Source organism: Jatropha curcas, chromosome 8 (assembly GCF_041381405.1).
Source record: "Jatropha curcas cultivar XTBG-Jc1 chromosome 8, XTBG_Jcur_1.0, whole genome shotgun sequence".
NCBI classification, from domain to species: Eukaryota; Viridiplantae; Streptophyta; class Magnoliopsida; order Malpighiales; family Euphorbiaceae; genus Jatropha; species Jatropha curcas.
Genome location: NC_143158.1, coordinates 25,958,322 through 25,975,977, shown reverse-complemented (window position 1 = coordinate 25,975,977; position 17,656 = coordinate 25,958,322). Strand labels below are relative to the sequence as shown.

General features: G+C 34.0%; 1 protein-coding gene across 2 annotated transcripts; it reads left to right on the top strand.

Moving 5' to 3' along the window:
- Positions 1-1,969: 1,969 nt before the first annotated feature.
- Positions 1,970-10,085, top strand: LOC105648014 (Calmodulin-binding protein). Of its 2 annotated transcripts, none has more exons than XM_012234263.4 (9): positions 1,970-2,110; positions 2,371-2,511; positions 3,229-3,304; positions 4,732-4,790; positions 6,203-6,696; positions 6,780-6,940; positions 7,012-7,215; positions 8,937-9,174; positions 9,284-10,085. In XM_012234263.4, exons 2-9 carry the CDS (start codon positions 2,405-2,407, stop codon positions 9,853-9,855), a joined length of 1,911 nt encoding a protein of 636 aa, XP_012089653.1. In that variant the 5' UTR covers positions 1,970-2,110; positions 2,371-2,404; the 3' UTR covers positions 9,856-10,085. The 2 variants fall into 2 exon arrangements, with proteins under 2 accessions (XP_012089653.1, XP_012089652.1); XM_012234262.4 differs by having other exon boundaries at positions 1,990-2,130.
- Positions 10,086-17,656: the final 7,571 nt, after the last annotated feature.

The following is a 17,656-nucleotide window of genomic DNA, read 5'->3' as shown; positions in this document are numbered from 1 at the left end:
TTTACCACTTTGTATTTGGAAGAGTGTCCCTAATGTTCTCCTTTCCTGTTACATTTAATAAAATAATGATCATTTTCTCTTAAAAAAATTAATAAAATAAAATATTATAGACCCACTAAATTCAGTTTTGAAAACAAAGATTTCTTGGTGGCTTTGTGGGTGTGACAAAAGAAATTCAGGAACTTGTGTTTGTGAGGAAAAATAAAAAATGTTTAGTGTGATGTAAAGCTGCAATGAGCTTACTAGCTAATTATTAGCTTTATGCTTCTATTTTCTTCACTCTCTTTTTCTCTGTGTTGAATTTTGTCATGATCTTCCGTATTGTACTTCCTTCCAATCATAGAATTGATGATCACAAAATAGTTACTTTAATTAGTCTAAAAAAATTGATGTTTACTTATATTATTTTCCAGAGTATTTTCTAATTATATACTTTTTTTTGAGTATTTTGAAAATGTTTATCCGGTAAAATTAACTGTTTTTGTAACTGATAACTGTTTTAATAACATTTAACTGTTAGCTGTTTGAGTAATTTTTCATAAAACATTAAAAACTAAACATTACACGAATTAACTTTTTATATAATACCACCTTAACCTCTAAAAATTAATTAAAACGCTATATTATCAAACACTATAAAAAGTAATGTTTAGCATTTTACTTAGAAATCCGTGGCTGAACATAGCCAAAGAGTGACTGAATTTGCATCAATTGCTGAATCGTAGATGTATTTAGCAGCGTTGCTCCTTACCATATTTTGGTTCTAATAAATTTAAAAGTAAAGTACATTTGAGTTCCTAAATTATACCTTAATTAATATTTTTGTTCTTTTTGTTTTAAAAACTTTATTTCCTTAAAATCACTATCTATCTTAAAAATTATCTTTTTTTTTTCTAAGATATGAGCATATTATAAGCAAAAAGTGCATTTTACTATTGATAAAATGCTGATATTTGAATGAAAAATGCTAATTTCTAGGATCGTATCAGCAAATATTAGAGATGTGATAGTAATTTGTCAAAAATAAATATATGAAAATTTAGAGACCTAATTATATTTTATTCCTAATTTAAAATTAACAATTTAGTTTATATTATTAATGAAATATAAAAATTTTGCAAAAGACTAAAATATTTTATGTTATAATAAATATTAGGTTATTAATAAATGTCAAACTACTAAATTATTTATTATTTTTACTCACGATATAAAACTACTTATTTTTAAACAATAAATATTAAAAAATATATTAAAAATTTTCTAAATTAATTTAGAAAAATTAAAACACCAATATATAAATTTGGAAAAAAAAATTATAAATCATCTCTAATCTCAATTTTTTTTTATTGAATTGAAAATATTGACTTAAATACCAAACCTAACTTGATAATAAGGACCATAAATTTAAACTATTCAAAGGACACCTGCCAATTGCTATCAACTATAAATATAGAATAACATTAAAACATTAAAATAAAAAAAAAAGCCAAATGATTCTTGTCCAGAAAAAAGTGAAATTCATTTATATCCAAAAGCAAAAGAGAAAGCAACATTAATACAAAATTAAGCAAGTGACGTCCATGTCCTCACTCATTATGACGTCATTTAATAATTTTCTCACTAAATATACCCTGTAGTGACAGGTAACAATTATCCTTTCGGGAATGCTTTTGTCTTACAAATTGACGGCGAAGATTCCATCCGTGTTAAATCAAGTCGGAAAAATAACTTGGATCAAGATAAGCCGATGGTAATAAAAAGCCACCGTTGTCGCTATCACCGTTGATTCATCATAAGAAAACAGCAAAAGAAAAAGTCAATTGACTTGGGTAGTGCGTACGTTATACTAGAGAGTACGTGATCATTCTCCCCTCTTCATTGCCAAAGTAAGAGTCGCCAGAGTAGACCAAGATAGAATTTTTAATTTACTGAAAATTAATTAAGAAATAGAAGAATTAAAAAAATATCCGAAACAAAGAGGGGACACTTACAAAGTAATATATACAGTATTCTATTACTCCTGCCGGCTTTTGATCTCTCTATCCAAACTCTCTTCTAGTTCTTTGGTTTTCGTTCCATTTCTGTTTGGTGACTGAGAAAATTTTAGCAGGTGGCTTAATTGAATTTAAGGTTTTTTCTTTTTCTTTTTTTCTTTTATTTTTAATTTTATTATTTGGTTACTTTATTTTTGTTTTTTCTTTTGTACTTATTGAGGTGGAAAGGGGTATTATGGATTTGATTGGATATTTATATGGGGGAGTTAAATATTTGGTATTTGAGCTGAATTTATTGGTGAGTGTGGATCTGTGGTAAGAGGAGTGTTTGATAGTTTGGAGCTTTTGAAAATTGTGTGTTTTGGTTTGTTTTCAGATCTGGAAGCTAGGGTTTCTATAATTGGGTGAAAATGCAAACCAGATATATGGAGAGGACTAATAGTATGGCTAGAGGGAAAAGAGCTTTAGAAGGTGGAGAAGAGCAGCAACCTGAGCGAAAGCGGCCTGCTTTGGCTAGGTAAATTTGTGGGTTTGTGTTTAATTGTTTTTGTGGATTGTAGGCTTTGTTAATTTTATTGACTTCTGTGAATCCTGGTTTCAAGCTGTCGTATGCATCGGCGGACAATTTTATAGTTGAGTTATATCATGTTGCGTTGTGTTTACTCTTATCTTCTTGCTAGTTTGATTCAACTTGAAAATTGTATCAGGTTTTGATGTTGGAAAATGCGTTATATTCTCTTCAGTTGAGTTGCTTCATCACTGAAATAGCTGTTGTTGCATTTGTATGATCATATTGGTCAATTTAGTTTGATCTTTGGAATATAAGTTTTTCGTAATTTTACTGGGTATATTTGGATTTTTTTTTTTTTTTTTTTTTTGGTACACTGCACGGTTGCTTCTTGATGGTTTGGTTCTGCTTAGGTTCCTTAAACTCTTAATGGTGCTCCTAGAGTGTGGTAGATTTTGCAGTATTGCAGCATATTTCGGATGCTCAACCACCAGCAATCTATTTATTCAACACTTTACATGTGTTTGCTAGGTTTTGGTTTCTTTTCACGTCTCTCCAAAAATTTATTTTTCCTCTTTAAAATACTCTTAATGGTCTGCTGTCTTTTGAAGACATGATTATTATCGTTTTATATTTTGTTATTGCAATGATGGTCTCATGTGAGTTATTATTGTTAGATCCATAACCTGTCGAGTTCTATCTTAATGCAAATTGATATGCATGCAGTGTCATTGTAGAAGCTCTTAAGGTGGACAGTCTGCAGAAGCTCTGCTCATCTCTGGAACCTATTCTTCGCAGAGTTGTAAGATATTTTACTTTGCTTCTCTACTTTATTCCTATGGAATGATCAAGAATTATTTGTGGAGGACTACATTTTTGGGAAACTGGTTTAGTTCAAATGTCCATATCTGGGTTTAGGGATTTAGGGAAGTTGGGATGAATTCTTAGCAGCATCAGATGCAGTTTCTGGGGATCACTTATTTGAATCACAGAATCACATTTGAGATTAAATAATCAAACTCATCGAATGGTCTAAGGCATCTCGGCATCTCAGCTCACTCGTGAGGCACTTAAGCCTGAAAATCTCTATTAGCTTTTTATTTTTAAAGATAGAGTTTTAAAAATGTGTCAAGTAAGAGTTCCCATCTTGGAGGTGAAGTTGACTTGGGAGTTCAAATTAGTAAGTGCTTATTGTTGAGACTTGGATGAAGTTCTGTGATAGATTGTCTGACATGAGCAAGGGGCTGCAACTGCACAGTTTCATAACTAAACCAACTCATTCCTCACAAAATTAAAATGTTACCCCTGTTCACTTGACAACAATAAAGCAAACCTTTATCCTACCAAATTAGTTCACAATTAATCAAGCTCTTAGTCTTGTGGGCCCTGTGCTAGTTGGCTTGGTTTCTTGGGGAGCCAAACTTATGTCTTCCAAAGATAGTTTTTGCATATGCTATTTTATGGTTTTAATTATCACCTATTATGTATCTGATGTAACTGATGCCTGTTCCAGATGCACACCTGTAATTTCTTAAATCAGAAGTTCAAAACAGCACTCTATTGGCTGAAACATGTGCATTGGATACCATGTCACTAACAGTTTAATAACTGCTAACCCATTAATTCCTGTTGGAAGCCTTTTTTTTTTTTTTCCTGTTTTACACTCTCTTTTTAGTGGCCCTTTTACTTTTCCAAATGAATTATGTTTTATAATCTAATAAAGTGCTCCTTCAGGTGTTTAGTCTATTCATATATTGCATATACAGTTAAATTCTTTGTTTAATGTTGATTTGAGTCTTTTTGCTAATGCTGTGAAACCTTGATGGTAGCAGCAGCTTGTTTAGCTTGGTTCAGTGAAAATGTTACAGATTGCTATTTCGCAACCAAATCCATTATTTAAAACTGTGTTCTCCCACCCTTAAATTTGTCAGTTTGATGTTGTACCTATACCTGCTTGATATGTCGGTGTGTCTAAGTCAATATTTTTAATAATTAAACAATGACATTAGCAAATATAGTGATGTGGAATGTAATTAATTTTGGTGAAAGACAGGAGAATAGGTCAATGTCACATGAATGTGATTACTTGTGGAAATTTTTTTGTCAGTGAAAACATATTGATTGGTTAGCTCATTATCTTGTTAGGCATCTTTTTTAGATACATGTGTATATCAAATAATTTTCATCTTTTATCTGTCTTATTGTGTCATTGCTTTTTGTGACAAACAGGTAAGTGAGGAAGTGGAACGTGCTTTAGCAAAGTTGGGCCCTCCTAGAATCAACGGAAGGTATGATCCATTCTTGATTAGAATATCATATTTGAGTTGTTTATTTCTGAGTGTTAGCGGCAGCTGTTTTGATGGTTATACTGATACATTTTTTTTCCACCTCTATGAATAAAAACAATAGTAGATCATTCAGAGTTGGGATCTATCAATATCAGTGGAAAGGAAAGGAAATTAACTGAACTTGGCCATATTGACCTGGCCTTTCAAGTTCAAGTGGTGTAAGGCATTAAAATACTAGGATTATATCCTCAGTTCAACAGGCAAAAAATTCTCTTGTAGATGAGAGCAGTTTGCAATTGTTTCTTGGGATTTTGTGTACAGCTATCCCTAGCCCATATCAAATGGATAAAGAAAAAAAGGAAAAAAAAAAAAAGAAATTGCTTAAGAGTGTCAGCAAGCTGCAGTATCCATAGAAAGGACAATATTTACTGGACAGGAACTAATCATAATCGGCAGCTGAAAGAAAATAACAGACTTGCCCTTTAAAATGAGATATTCTATCCATGTACCACAGAAGAGATGGGATTTTCCTCTCCCTCAAAGTCATCGTATTGTGTTTAGCCAAAAAGTATCGAGAGGGATTTAGGCAAGAAATTCCTTAAGATGTCACTCATTATGGTTTTTAAGTGCTTTGTTGAAATATCATCTGATTTTACTTTGTACTGACACATTAAGGACATGGTATGAAATATTTGAAGAAATATGATCGTCACAATTGGTAGCAGTGGTCAAGATGATTGCCTATGTGCCAAAATTGTAGCTTGTTTGTAAATTTGGTTCACAAACACATACCATCTTTTCTGTTCTCTATTTGTGAAAGAAATAATTGAGGTGCTTTTTGTGAATAGCATTGCTGTTGGTTATGGAATCCTGATTATGTCCTTAGAAGATTTAGTTCCCTGAAAGTTTTGTGGCAGTAGAAGGTTTTGTTGCCAGGCCAAGTATTATTTAATCTAGGTTTTGTTAATAAACAAGCCTCAGCCTTGAGTTGATGATGCTTATGATTCACAATAGCTGAAGAGAACATTGAAAGAGGTGGAAGTTTTTTTGATATACCCATGGGTCTGTCTTTGATGTACTTCTTTTAGCTGCTGCTTGCATATTATGGGATAATAGACATTGTTCCTATGTTCTGTCTTTAAAGTTTTATTCTTTGGATGTAAGTGAAGCTTATGAAATCTAAAATTGAGGGAATGAAGCCCCTTTGTTGCACATTATTTTGGCTGATATGATCTATCCAGTTTGATTTTGGATATTTTAATAACATTCATATATTTTTCCTTCTTTTTTTTTTAGCCATCTTTTGTGTAAAATGTTTTGATTCTCACTTTAACGCACTTTCTTCCCTCTGTTACCTGGGATATGAGTTTCTTGCTAGGCATGATATATTGTTCTAACATCTTTTATTTCAGGACTTCCCCAAAACGCATTGAAGGTCGAGATGGGAGAAGTTTACAGTTGCACTTCAGATCCAGGTTGTCTCTTCCTCTTTTCACAGGAGGAAAAGTAGAGGGAGAACAGGGTGCTGCAATCCACATTGTTCTGATTGATGCTAACAGTGGCCATGTTGTGACTGCTGGCCCTGAAGCCTCTGTGAAACTAGATGTTGTGGTGCTTGAAGGTGATTTTAACAATGAAGATGATGAAGACTGGACACAGGAAGAATTTGAAAGTCATGTTGTAAAAGAGCGTGAAGGAAAGAGACCACTGTTGACTGGGGACTTGCAAGTGACCCTGAAGGAAGGGGTTGGAACACTGGGGGAGCTTACTTTTACCGATAACTCGAGCTGGATAAGGAGCAGGAAGTTTAGGCTTGGCCTGAAGGTTGTCTCTGGATTTTTTGAGGGTATTCGCATTCGTGAGGCTAAGACAGAGGCTTTTACTGTGAAAGATCACAGAGGGGAACGTGAGTTCTCACACTGCATTGTTTTTGTTTTTCATGTTATGCTTATTGGATGATGTTGAATTCATATTCTTTTCTGTTGACAGTCTACAAGAAACACTATCCCCCTGCACTGAATGATGACGTATGGAGATTGGAGAAAATTGGGAAGGATGGTTCCTTTCATAAGAAGCTAAATAGTCATAAAATATTTACAGTTGAAGATTTCCTGCGTCTTCTGGTCAGGGATCCTCAAAAGTTGCGGAATGTAAGTAATAAGATATGATTCTTGAAGCGTCTTTGTATTTATCTTCTGATCTGCCAATCTGTTGGATGCAGATTCTGGGGTCTGGTATGTCAAACAAAATGTGGGAGGCACTTGTAGAGCATGCGAAGACTTGTGCCCTGAGTGGGAAGCTTTATATCTATTATCCGGAAGATTCAAGAAATGTTGGTGTTGTTTTTAACAACATCTACGAGCTAAATGGTCTTATTTCAGGAGAACAATATACTTCTGCTGATTCTCTTTCAGATGAGCAAAAGGTTGGCCTCATCTAATACATTATAAATAATTTTTTGAATGGTATGGCTGTAGTTCTTATGGTTGTTCTGGTATTTCATGTCTGGATCCAATGTTTTTTATATGTAATTACCATGCAGTGTTCCTCCACTATTTTGACAGATGGTAATTATCCATATTGAACCTTTTGTGCATTCATATTTTACTTATTCTTTTTTCACATTAAGCTTCTGTTGTTTCTGGAAAATATTAGAAAATATTTTTCAAATAACTCATTTTCTGTTGTTTGATTACAATATCAAAATTAGCTAAAAATATTAAACTTATTAGACCATAAAAATATTTATAATTATAGAAATTTCATTTTTTAAAAATTTATTGTTAAATGTGAGAAACAATGCATAAAAAGGATAAATTATGATAGTTGCCGGTGACCAGTGGTGGTGGGCTAGTGACCGATGGCCAATGGTAGTGGCTGCTAGTAGTGACCAGTGACTGGTGATGGTGGCTATTCGTGATTACTAAATTAATAGATGTATTTATAAGGTTATAATAAGTTAATATATTGAAAATATTTTCCTCTCGTGAAAATGGAAAGTCATTTTCCTTAAAAATGACTTTTTTTTTTTTTTTGACCAGGAAAATATTTTCCATTGATTGATTTTCCTGAACACTCTAATAAATTGGAAAAGCTGAAAAATATTTTTTGAACAAGTTATTTTCCGGAAACAAATGGAGCCTAAGTAGCAGAACTTTGTTATCTAGCAATTGAAATAGGCATTACTTTGTGAACATGTAGGACCAAATTTGAGAACATGGCCTCAGAAGTAATGTCTGATGCCATGTTTATATCTTGTATGGTTTTCCAAATTAAATTTTCTGTTCACATGATCATGCTTAATTTTAGCTGAAACTTGGTTAGTCACCTGGCCACTTTCCTTGAGGAAATTCTCAAGCAGCATCACTGTTTATTAATATTGTATTCCCTGCCGTGTGCTAAGCTCATCTACGTCATCATGATGCTGCCACTTTGGGATGATGATACAATTCAAAGTTAAATGCCCCTACATTCATCTTTCCTTATTTGATAATCATCCAAGGTTTATTTGATTTTCCTTTATTGCTTTTAGCCTATTCCAAAGTCATAGTCTTACCTTACTATTCTCTCCTCAGTGACATGCTCTATTGTTCTCTCTTCACTGATGTCTTTGTAAGTAGATATTTGTGGAGAACAAAATTCATAAATGACACACAAAGCTTTATGTTCTTCCATTTCAGCCATAGTCCTATCCTGAGCCTCCAATTTGTTGGGTTTTAAAATTCGTTCCAATGGGGCATGGGCATCTGCATGTGGCTCTGTGGATTGCCTGTTTTTCATTGCATGTTTTCTGCATGTGAAGAAACTGTGGCAAAGGGAGAGAAGCTGGGGAAGCCCAGTTCTGCGTGTTCTTGGCTTTTTCTACTGCTTCATTCTTCTGATTTACAAGCCATGCATTAAGTAATCTGCAACTCCTGGATTACGTTCTTATTTGATTGAAGGAGATGGCAGCCAGAGGACTAATACTTTTATGAGAGTTCTGAGGTGTTAAATTATGATATCAAATTTAATTTTTTAATCAAATCTTAAATTTAAATTTTTACTTCGATTTGATTAAAGTCAGATTTAAGTTTCATGGAGTGGGTATATCTTGTGTGTTACTTTTTTTCCGAGCGTGACTTTACTCACTAAAAATGATTTTTGTAGGTCTATGTGGATACGCTGGTGAAGAAAGCATATGAAAATTGGGATCAGGTTGTAGAATATGATGGCAAGTCTCTTTTGAACTTCAAGCAGAGTAAGAGGTCAAATGCTGTCCGAAATGATTTTCAGATAGGCCAAATGGGTTATCCTAATTCTTTAGAGCATCAAATGCAAATACCAAGGCTACCAGCATCAGTTCTTATTGAGCAGCCTTCTGTGCATTCGGGCCTCCAAGTTGGAGGTATGTTCTTATTAGTTACATTAATATTTAATTTGCTGTGTCATTTAACAAGGCGCTTTTTTTTCTGCCTTTTTCTCCTTTTTTATTTTGTACGTTTATCTGGCATCAGGGAGTAGTGATAATATGGGAACAGGATTCTCATCCCAGTCCCAGCTTATGAATCCAAATTCACGTACCCAGTTTGACATCTCATTTACACCACACGAATTGATCACCAATTCTCACCAGACTAGCATGAGAAATGATAACAGTGTTGGCCTAGCCCTTGGTCCTCCTCAGTCATCTATGTCAGGGTTTCAAGCTGTTGGCTCTTCCATGCAGCCATCTAATCTCAATCCTTTTGATGATTGGGCCAACAACCGGGACAAAGGAGTTGATGAATACTTTGCAGAGGAAGAGATTCGTCTCCGAAGTCATGAAATGCTTGAGAATGAAGATATGCAACACTTACTACGACTCTTCAGCATGGGAGCCCATGCCTCTGTAAATATACCTGAAGATGGGTATGGATTCCCACCTTATATGCAATCACCAATGCCAAATTACGATGAGGATCGTACTCGTCCTGGTAAAGCTGTCGTGGGATGGTTGAAGATCAAGGCAGCAATGAGATGGGGATTCTTTATCAGAAAGAAAGCAGCGGAAAGGCGGGCACAACTTGTTGAGTTGGATGATGAATAGTTAGGTTCTGAGGGTCAAGACTATCTGCAGCATCACAAGATATGTAGGGGAAAATGCTGATTATCTTCTTCTTCTAAGCCAGTGACATATTGACATTTTGGGACTGAATTAAGTTGTTTTGGAAGTCTTGACTTCTTGACCGGTTGCTGGGTATTAGTTGGCAGCAAATTTCTTGTACAGTTCCCTGTACAGTAAGTTGTTTCTTTAATTTTACTCCTTGAGTTAGCGAAGATGCTATTTTCTGATAGCTTTTATTATTGGGTGTATTATAATCTGTTAAAAAGATTGATAAGGGGTGAATTTGTCTCCGTTGATGGCCCCTTTGATTCTTCTAGACTGATTAGGGGAACCTGTTTCCTCTAGTAGGTATGACGTTTTAATTTGTACTATCAATCAGTGTTTGGTCTAACCTGGTTGTGGCACTTAGTTACCATTACTTTTGTGGATTGCTTCTTTCTTTCAACATCCTTTGTGAGGATATGACGTTCTGTCTCTGACATTGAATTATGCAATTTTGATTTTGTACCCTGTTTTCTATTCTTCTAAGTTTATGGAGTTAAATAAGGTTAGGGAGATGAAGCTGAAAATTTGAAATAGGGTAACAGAAAGTTATTGATATTGCTAAATTTGATAGCCATTTAAAGAAAAACGGAAACTGTAGTTCAAAATTAACTTTATTTTTAGTGTCGGTTTTAGTTTGGTGGTCTTCAGAAACTGGTTTGGTGCGGTCTCGAGCCAAACCCGATGAATGTTTTGACAGATTGTTATCTCTCTTTTTGTTATATGGTTCAAATTCGGTAAGTTTGATTCAGGTTCGATCAGATTCGAGATGGGAATAGGCCTTGGCTGACCTATTTATTCTATTCGGAAATGAAATATTGGACATTTAAGCCATATAAAGCTATGCAATGCAGCTAGTAATAATGGTGCGTGGCGTCAGCAGCTTGAAATGGGGCGGGAAAGGATGAAAAAGAAGGGTCACGCAGTTTGTGCACTCGTAGAAACTCGAAACCGTTTCTGTACTTAACCGCATAATGACGTGAAGTTGATAATTTCAATCCCTGTAACAATAATGCATTTCTCAACTTTTTGTTCTTGTTGAATTTTTCTTTTAATGGTTTTGTATTTCGTTCAGATTAGCAGCTGAGAGTAGTTGGCGTTGAACGCTCAACTTTTTAACTTTTATACGTTTGAGGAGGGACAAGCTTCTATGAAGGAAACTTGTGAAAATCTTCCACCATCATCCTAGTTCTTGAAATTGTTCTCCGCCGCATTTCTGTCGAACCCATAACACTTGAATGTATCATTAGCTGCTTCTTCCTTTTGCTACTTAAAGTATCAAAATCCAATTCAATCCTATCACATTCCCATTCTTCCCATAACTGAGAAAGAGCTTCTTCGGTTCAATTGATTTCTTCCTCGAGCCAAAGCACATTGAGATGGCATATTGTTATTTGAGAAAATACAATCTTAAAAAAAAAAAAAAAAAAAAAAAAAAACTATCTTGTATTAATTATTGCAATTCAACTTTCACATACTATACTGAGGGTTGTTTGATTTTGTTGTTGAAGATAACTAGCTACTGTTGCTATAGAATATAGAATTAGAATGTTATTAAAACTATATTATTTTATACATTATCATATATATACTGTACCTTGCGTTCTAGTTTGTTAAGATGAGTATGTTATTTTTTATTTTAACGTGTTCTAAAATAAAACGTTAATAAAAAAATAATATTTAAAATAATTATAAATATAAAAACATTAATCTAAAACAATGATTTTATTAATACTTGCTTTGACAAAGTAAATATAATATAAATATAAATCAATTCTAAATAATTAGCCAGACACTTACTAATTATTTTGCTTCATGAATCTAATTAAAGATAATTTATAACAAAATTAAAGGATTTTATAAATAAAAAAAGGAAAATATCTCTAATCAATAAAATGAGGGAAAATATTTTTTATTTAGAAGTAAGGTGACTTTTGTATAATTTATTAAGTTTGTCTCGGTTCAGACGTTCAATCAAAAGGTAGACTATCAAGGCCGGAACTAAAAAAATTCGTAGATGAATAAAAAAAACATTATTATTTAAAAAAATTAGAGGTAACCCACCTGCCTCTTGGATTCACGAAATTGTAAAAATTACCGTGGTCAAATAGATTTGACCCCAAACCTTTCACTTCTTATATAAGGGAGCAAATCACGTTTAATTAATAATTTTTATTTAAAATTTTTGAAATGAAAAATAAGAGAACTATTAGGTTTGTTAGTCATTGTTCTTATTGGCTCAGGCTACAGTATGATGTTGATGTCCCGATTTAAGACACCTTATAGGGTGCATCGACCTCAAGCAGTGATGGGAGAAATTCTTATCTAAAATTTGAAATCATATATTAAACTCTAATCAATAAAATAAAAGCACAAACCGATTCATCAACTAGCCAACCCTTGAAAGTTTAGGTCTCAGTTGTTATAGTTGTTTGTTTTTAGTTTTTTATTTATTAGAAACATAAAGATGTTTTTAGTTTTTGGTTAATTATTTCTCAAAATTGTTTTTTTTTCCTAAAATTATTTTTTCTTTTCTTTTAGTTCATGATGTGAAAAATTCTTCCAATTATCAAATCTCTCTCTTATTAAGTCATTAAAGATTTTAGTTAATAATAAAAAATCTAAAAATATAAAATCTAAGACAAAATAATTAAAAATATTTCACACTTTAATTTTTAAATTCAAAGTTAAATTAACTATTGATTATGTATGCAATCAATTGAATAAAAATATAATATCCAAGTATTATAATAAATAAGTAAATGACATTAGATTTATATGGATAGAGAAAATAATAATAAATATAAAAATAATACTAAATAGAGAAGAGATGAAAAAAAAAGCTTAGAATTTTAATTGAAATAATAAAACTAATGCTTATATATTTTGGATAAATAAATGACATTAAATTCATATGTATAGAGAAAATAATAATAATAATACAATTTTATGAGGATAAGCCTTATAAAAAATGAAAAAAAAAAGGAGGAATGTAGAATAAAAACAGAAAACACGATTACATAAACCATTATTTGTGATTTCATAAAATTTATTTTTTTGTTTTAAAAAACAGTTTTTAAAAAGTAAAAAAAAAAGTTTTGTTTATATTTTTAAGGAAAAAACAAAAAATAAAAAACTTAATCTAAAACTGTCACGACCCGATTCCATGGATCGGACCGGCACTAGGGCCCAGGTAAGCTTAAGGCCCCCGAGGCCCGTAGTAAGCCTGAAACACTAAAAATTTATTATCTCAATATAAATTTAAACATTCAGCCCACATCTACAGGAAAAATAAACCTCAATATTTTTATTTATATCTTGGCCCAAATTTATAAGTTACCACATTCCACAGTTCGGGCCCAATTAACAATACATCACATTTTAATATGGGCTCACGAAATAATTTCGTCTATGATAATACACGACTAAATGTAAGTAAATTCTATAACTGCGGAGTCACTAACTATTTGGTATACATAGCTTTTTATACATATAGTTACATAGCAAAATATTTATGGAACTAGGAAAATTTCTCTATTGCCCTGCGCCGAACAAACATAGCCTAAATCGAATTAAAGAAAAACTTACTTCCTGAAAAATCAAACAAGACATGTGAGTTTTCTAAGCAGTAATAATTATTGCACAACACACGCAGTCACACAAATGTGTAAACATATCAATCTAGTCATCCGACTAGTTATATGCTCACGCAGCCAGTCACACAAATGGCACATACCAGCACTCACAATCATTAACATCTTCATATAATCACATCACGTGGAAATTGGTCTGTGGCGTCACCGAAACCCCCGATGAGCCGTCCTCCCACATGGCCCATCCTCTCACGTGTGCACTAGGGAGCCAATCCCCCATTCTGGCCGACCGGTCTAATCCTCACTTGACCAGCCCTCTCATTGTTTTTCCATTCTCTCTTTTCTTTTCCATACCAACAGGAGGCAACCCGGTCGTCTCCATCAAATTTAGATCATCAGGCGCTCACAACAGGAGGCCATCCTGCGAGCTGCGATCAAATCTAGATTATCAGGTGTGCCCAATAAAGAAGCCAACCTGTGGTTTTACATATCATATAGATCACAACGGTAGGTGCACACGGGGGCACCGATCTCCCATTTACCCAGCCGACGGTCCAGTTTCATAATTCATCATAATCAGGATCCATGCTTTATCGACCGTCCTCACAAATTCATGGTGGCACACTTCATCCCAATTCCACACAAACAAAGCACAGCAATATCACAACACAATTAATCAAACATTGCAATCAAATGCAGACATATTAATCAATTAGACATCGTAATGCAATGCACAATTAAACATCCAAAATCAATGCAAATAAATAAATAAATAAATAAATAAATAGTATTAACAATAAACAACAATAATAAAATAAATAACAATATTAACAATAATAATGAAAATAAATAAATAAATAAATAAATAAATAAATATGTAAATAATTAAATGAATAATAAAGATAATAAATAATCAGAGCACTGTATTTATTATTGAAATAACCCGAATTTTAATTTTCAAAACATTTCCAATTAAATTTAAGATACTGACAGCCTGAAAATGCATATTAATATTTTAGTGCGAACTCTGTGGGAAACCGAACCAAAAATCGATTGAAAAACCCGTAAACCAATTGGAAACCGAAGATTTGGGCCGAACCGAACTGAATCGAACCGGTTCGACCCAAACCATCTAGAATTTTCCTTTTTCCTCTATTTCTAGCACATGCCTCACTCCCCTCCCCAGTTTTCTGCGCTTCTTGACCACCAGCGACACCACCTCCGACCACCACTCCTCCTCCACCTCCTCTTTTCTTCTTCTTCTTCTTCTTCTTCTTCTTCTTCTTCCTTTCTTTCCTGCTCCTTTCTTCTTTCATTTTCGTTTTCCTTGGGCCTGCGTTCTTGGCGAGACAGAGGCAACGCAGCAGAGCCGCGAGCCACCACCACTTCGCCGCCGCTTCTGGTTGCAGCCTGACGTCGCCAAGCTCGCCGATCTCCTCCTTCCGTTCGAATTGCGCGAAGACAGCAGCTCAGGGAGAAACGCAGAGCGCCACCGCTTGCTCCTCCACCTCGTTGCGTCGTCGCCAGCCTGCTGCAGCTCCGGCGAGTCGTCAACCACCAGATCGCGCCGCCATCGCTTTCCAGTGCCGCTGTCAGTCGGATCCGGCACTTCCGACGCGCGTAACTCCAATCCGGCACAAACAAATTTCTGATCTAGCGCAAGTTCGACAAAAATTATATTTTGGGGTAACAAAAAATTTATTTTAATAATTTTAATTACTTGAAGTAATTTTATTATTGTTTTAGTTAATTAATTTTATTATTTGTAGTTAATTAATTTAGTTAATTTAATTTAGTAATTGTGAGTAGTTAATAGATTTATAATTTTAGTGTTGATTTAATTAAGGTAGTTTAGATATAATGTATAATTGTAATTGTGTGGTGATGTTGAGATTGATGGAGGATGGAAAAATTTGATTGATTGATTGCCCGATGGATGGGCTGTGTGGTTTGGAAATATTTGATATTGTTGATATTTTAGCAGGTGGATAGTCCAATTTTAGGGGAGATGCTGCCGAAATTTCGGTAGAAATATAAAAGAAATTTCGATAGAAAAATAAAATAAATTTCAGTAGGAAATAAAATACAAGTTAGAAGAAAATAAATAAAATAGTGTTCGGTAGAAAAATAAATTATTATAGAAAAGAAATTAAATCTGAAGATTAAATTACGTAGAGAAGTTAGAATATAAAATAAAATTTTTAGAGTGGTAAAGGAATATTTTGTCTGATAGAATTATTCTTTTGTGTCATTCTTGTAATTTCTTAGATCGCCCGGGTCCATCTAGTGCTCCTCCAGGACAGAATCAAAGATAGAACCTCGCTCTCCATCACTGTGAGTAATAATGAATAATGCACATCAACATTGCATTTGCATAACATTTATTTATAAACATTATATTTTCATTTACATATTTACAAGTATTATAAGTATTTTATCATATATATATTATGTTTCGATCATTATAATTATACTTATATAATTGTGCATTTGGATGAATTGTCTGATTATGTGTGTTGTGACTATACTGTGATTTGTTTGTGTGGAATTGGGATGAAGTGGGTCACCACGGGTCTGTGAGAATGGTATATGTGATATGGATCCTGAAAATGATATGAAATTTAGCCGGGTAAATGGGAGATCGGCGCCCCCGTGTGCACCCACTGTTTTGATCTGTGTGATATGGAAAACCACAGGTTGGTCTCTTTATTGGACGCACCTGATAATCTAGATCTGACCGCAGCCCGCAGGGTGGCCTCCTGTTGTGAGCGCCTGATGATCTAGATTTGATGGAGACGACCGGGTTACCTCCTGTTGGTATGGAAAAGAATAGAGAGAACGGAAAAACAATGAGAGGACTGGTCAAGTGAGGATTAGACCGGTCGGCCAGTATGGGGGATCGGCTCCCTGGTGCACATGTGAGAGGATGAGCCATGTGGGAGGACGACTCATTGGGGGTTCGGTGACTCCACTGACTAATTACCACGTGCTGTGATTATCTGAAGATGATATTGTTTGTAGGTGCTGATGTTATGCCATATGTCTGACCGTTGTGTGTTCATTCAGTATATTAGGACGCATTTTGCGTGACTGTATGTGGTGTGTATTATTTATTATTATTCACTGAGTTGCAAAACTCACCCCCTTTTTCTTCCAAACTTCTCAGGTAATAGGAAGCTGTTGATCCAACCGAAGCTCTGTCATTTTCCTCGCAGAGCTACAAAAAGTAAATCCATAACTTTTGTTATTATGAGTTAGACTGTGTTATTAAATATGTACACTTTTCCATCTCCTAAATGTTGTTGAACTTCGCAGTTATAGGGTTGTGTATTTCAATTGGATTTTACAGTATGCGTTATTTTATAAATGTGACTTGTCATGACTAGGCCCAAACTTGACTTTAATTGAGATGTTTGAAATTGGGCCAAACTGCATAATATCTGTATCCTAATTTGTATGGACTTACTGTTCCTGTTTATTAGTGTGACTGGTGTTAGTAGAGTAGTTTAGGCTTACTACGGGCCTCGGGGGCCTTAAGCTTACCTGGGCTCTAGTGCCAGTCCGGCCCACAGAATCGGATCGTGACAATTATGTACCAAATTATAGAACTAATCTAAATAAACTTATTAATTATGTTGTTAATTAAAATTTAGTCTAAGTTCTATCAAAATTTCGGCAGCACCTCCCCTAAAAATTGGACTATCTACCTGCTCAAATATCACAATATTCTTATATATTTATCAAATCAATGCACACAGCCCATCCGTCGGGCAATCAATCAGTTTAAAATCCCATCCTCCTTCCAAAGCAACAAGTTATGAAGAGCACATTTAATCCAACAATATAAACTTGGTTCAAGCAAAAATCCATGATTTTCTCTAACTAGAAGCTGCCACTATATCAAAGAAACCTTGAGTAATTGATTAAACTCATACATCATATGCTACTTAACCCATTTCCCACCAAGAACTTAATTTATAACTGTGTTTGCATTATACCACAATAATTGTTCAAGCTAATTAGTTAAGATGGCATGCTGCCATTTCAGGTTTTTTAATTCTTTCGCCATTCCAGTTTATAGTTCAATTTAAACGGTACAATCAAGGTTTCCTTTATAACATACCAAGAATTCAACCAATGACCAAAAA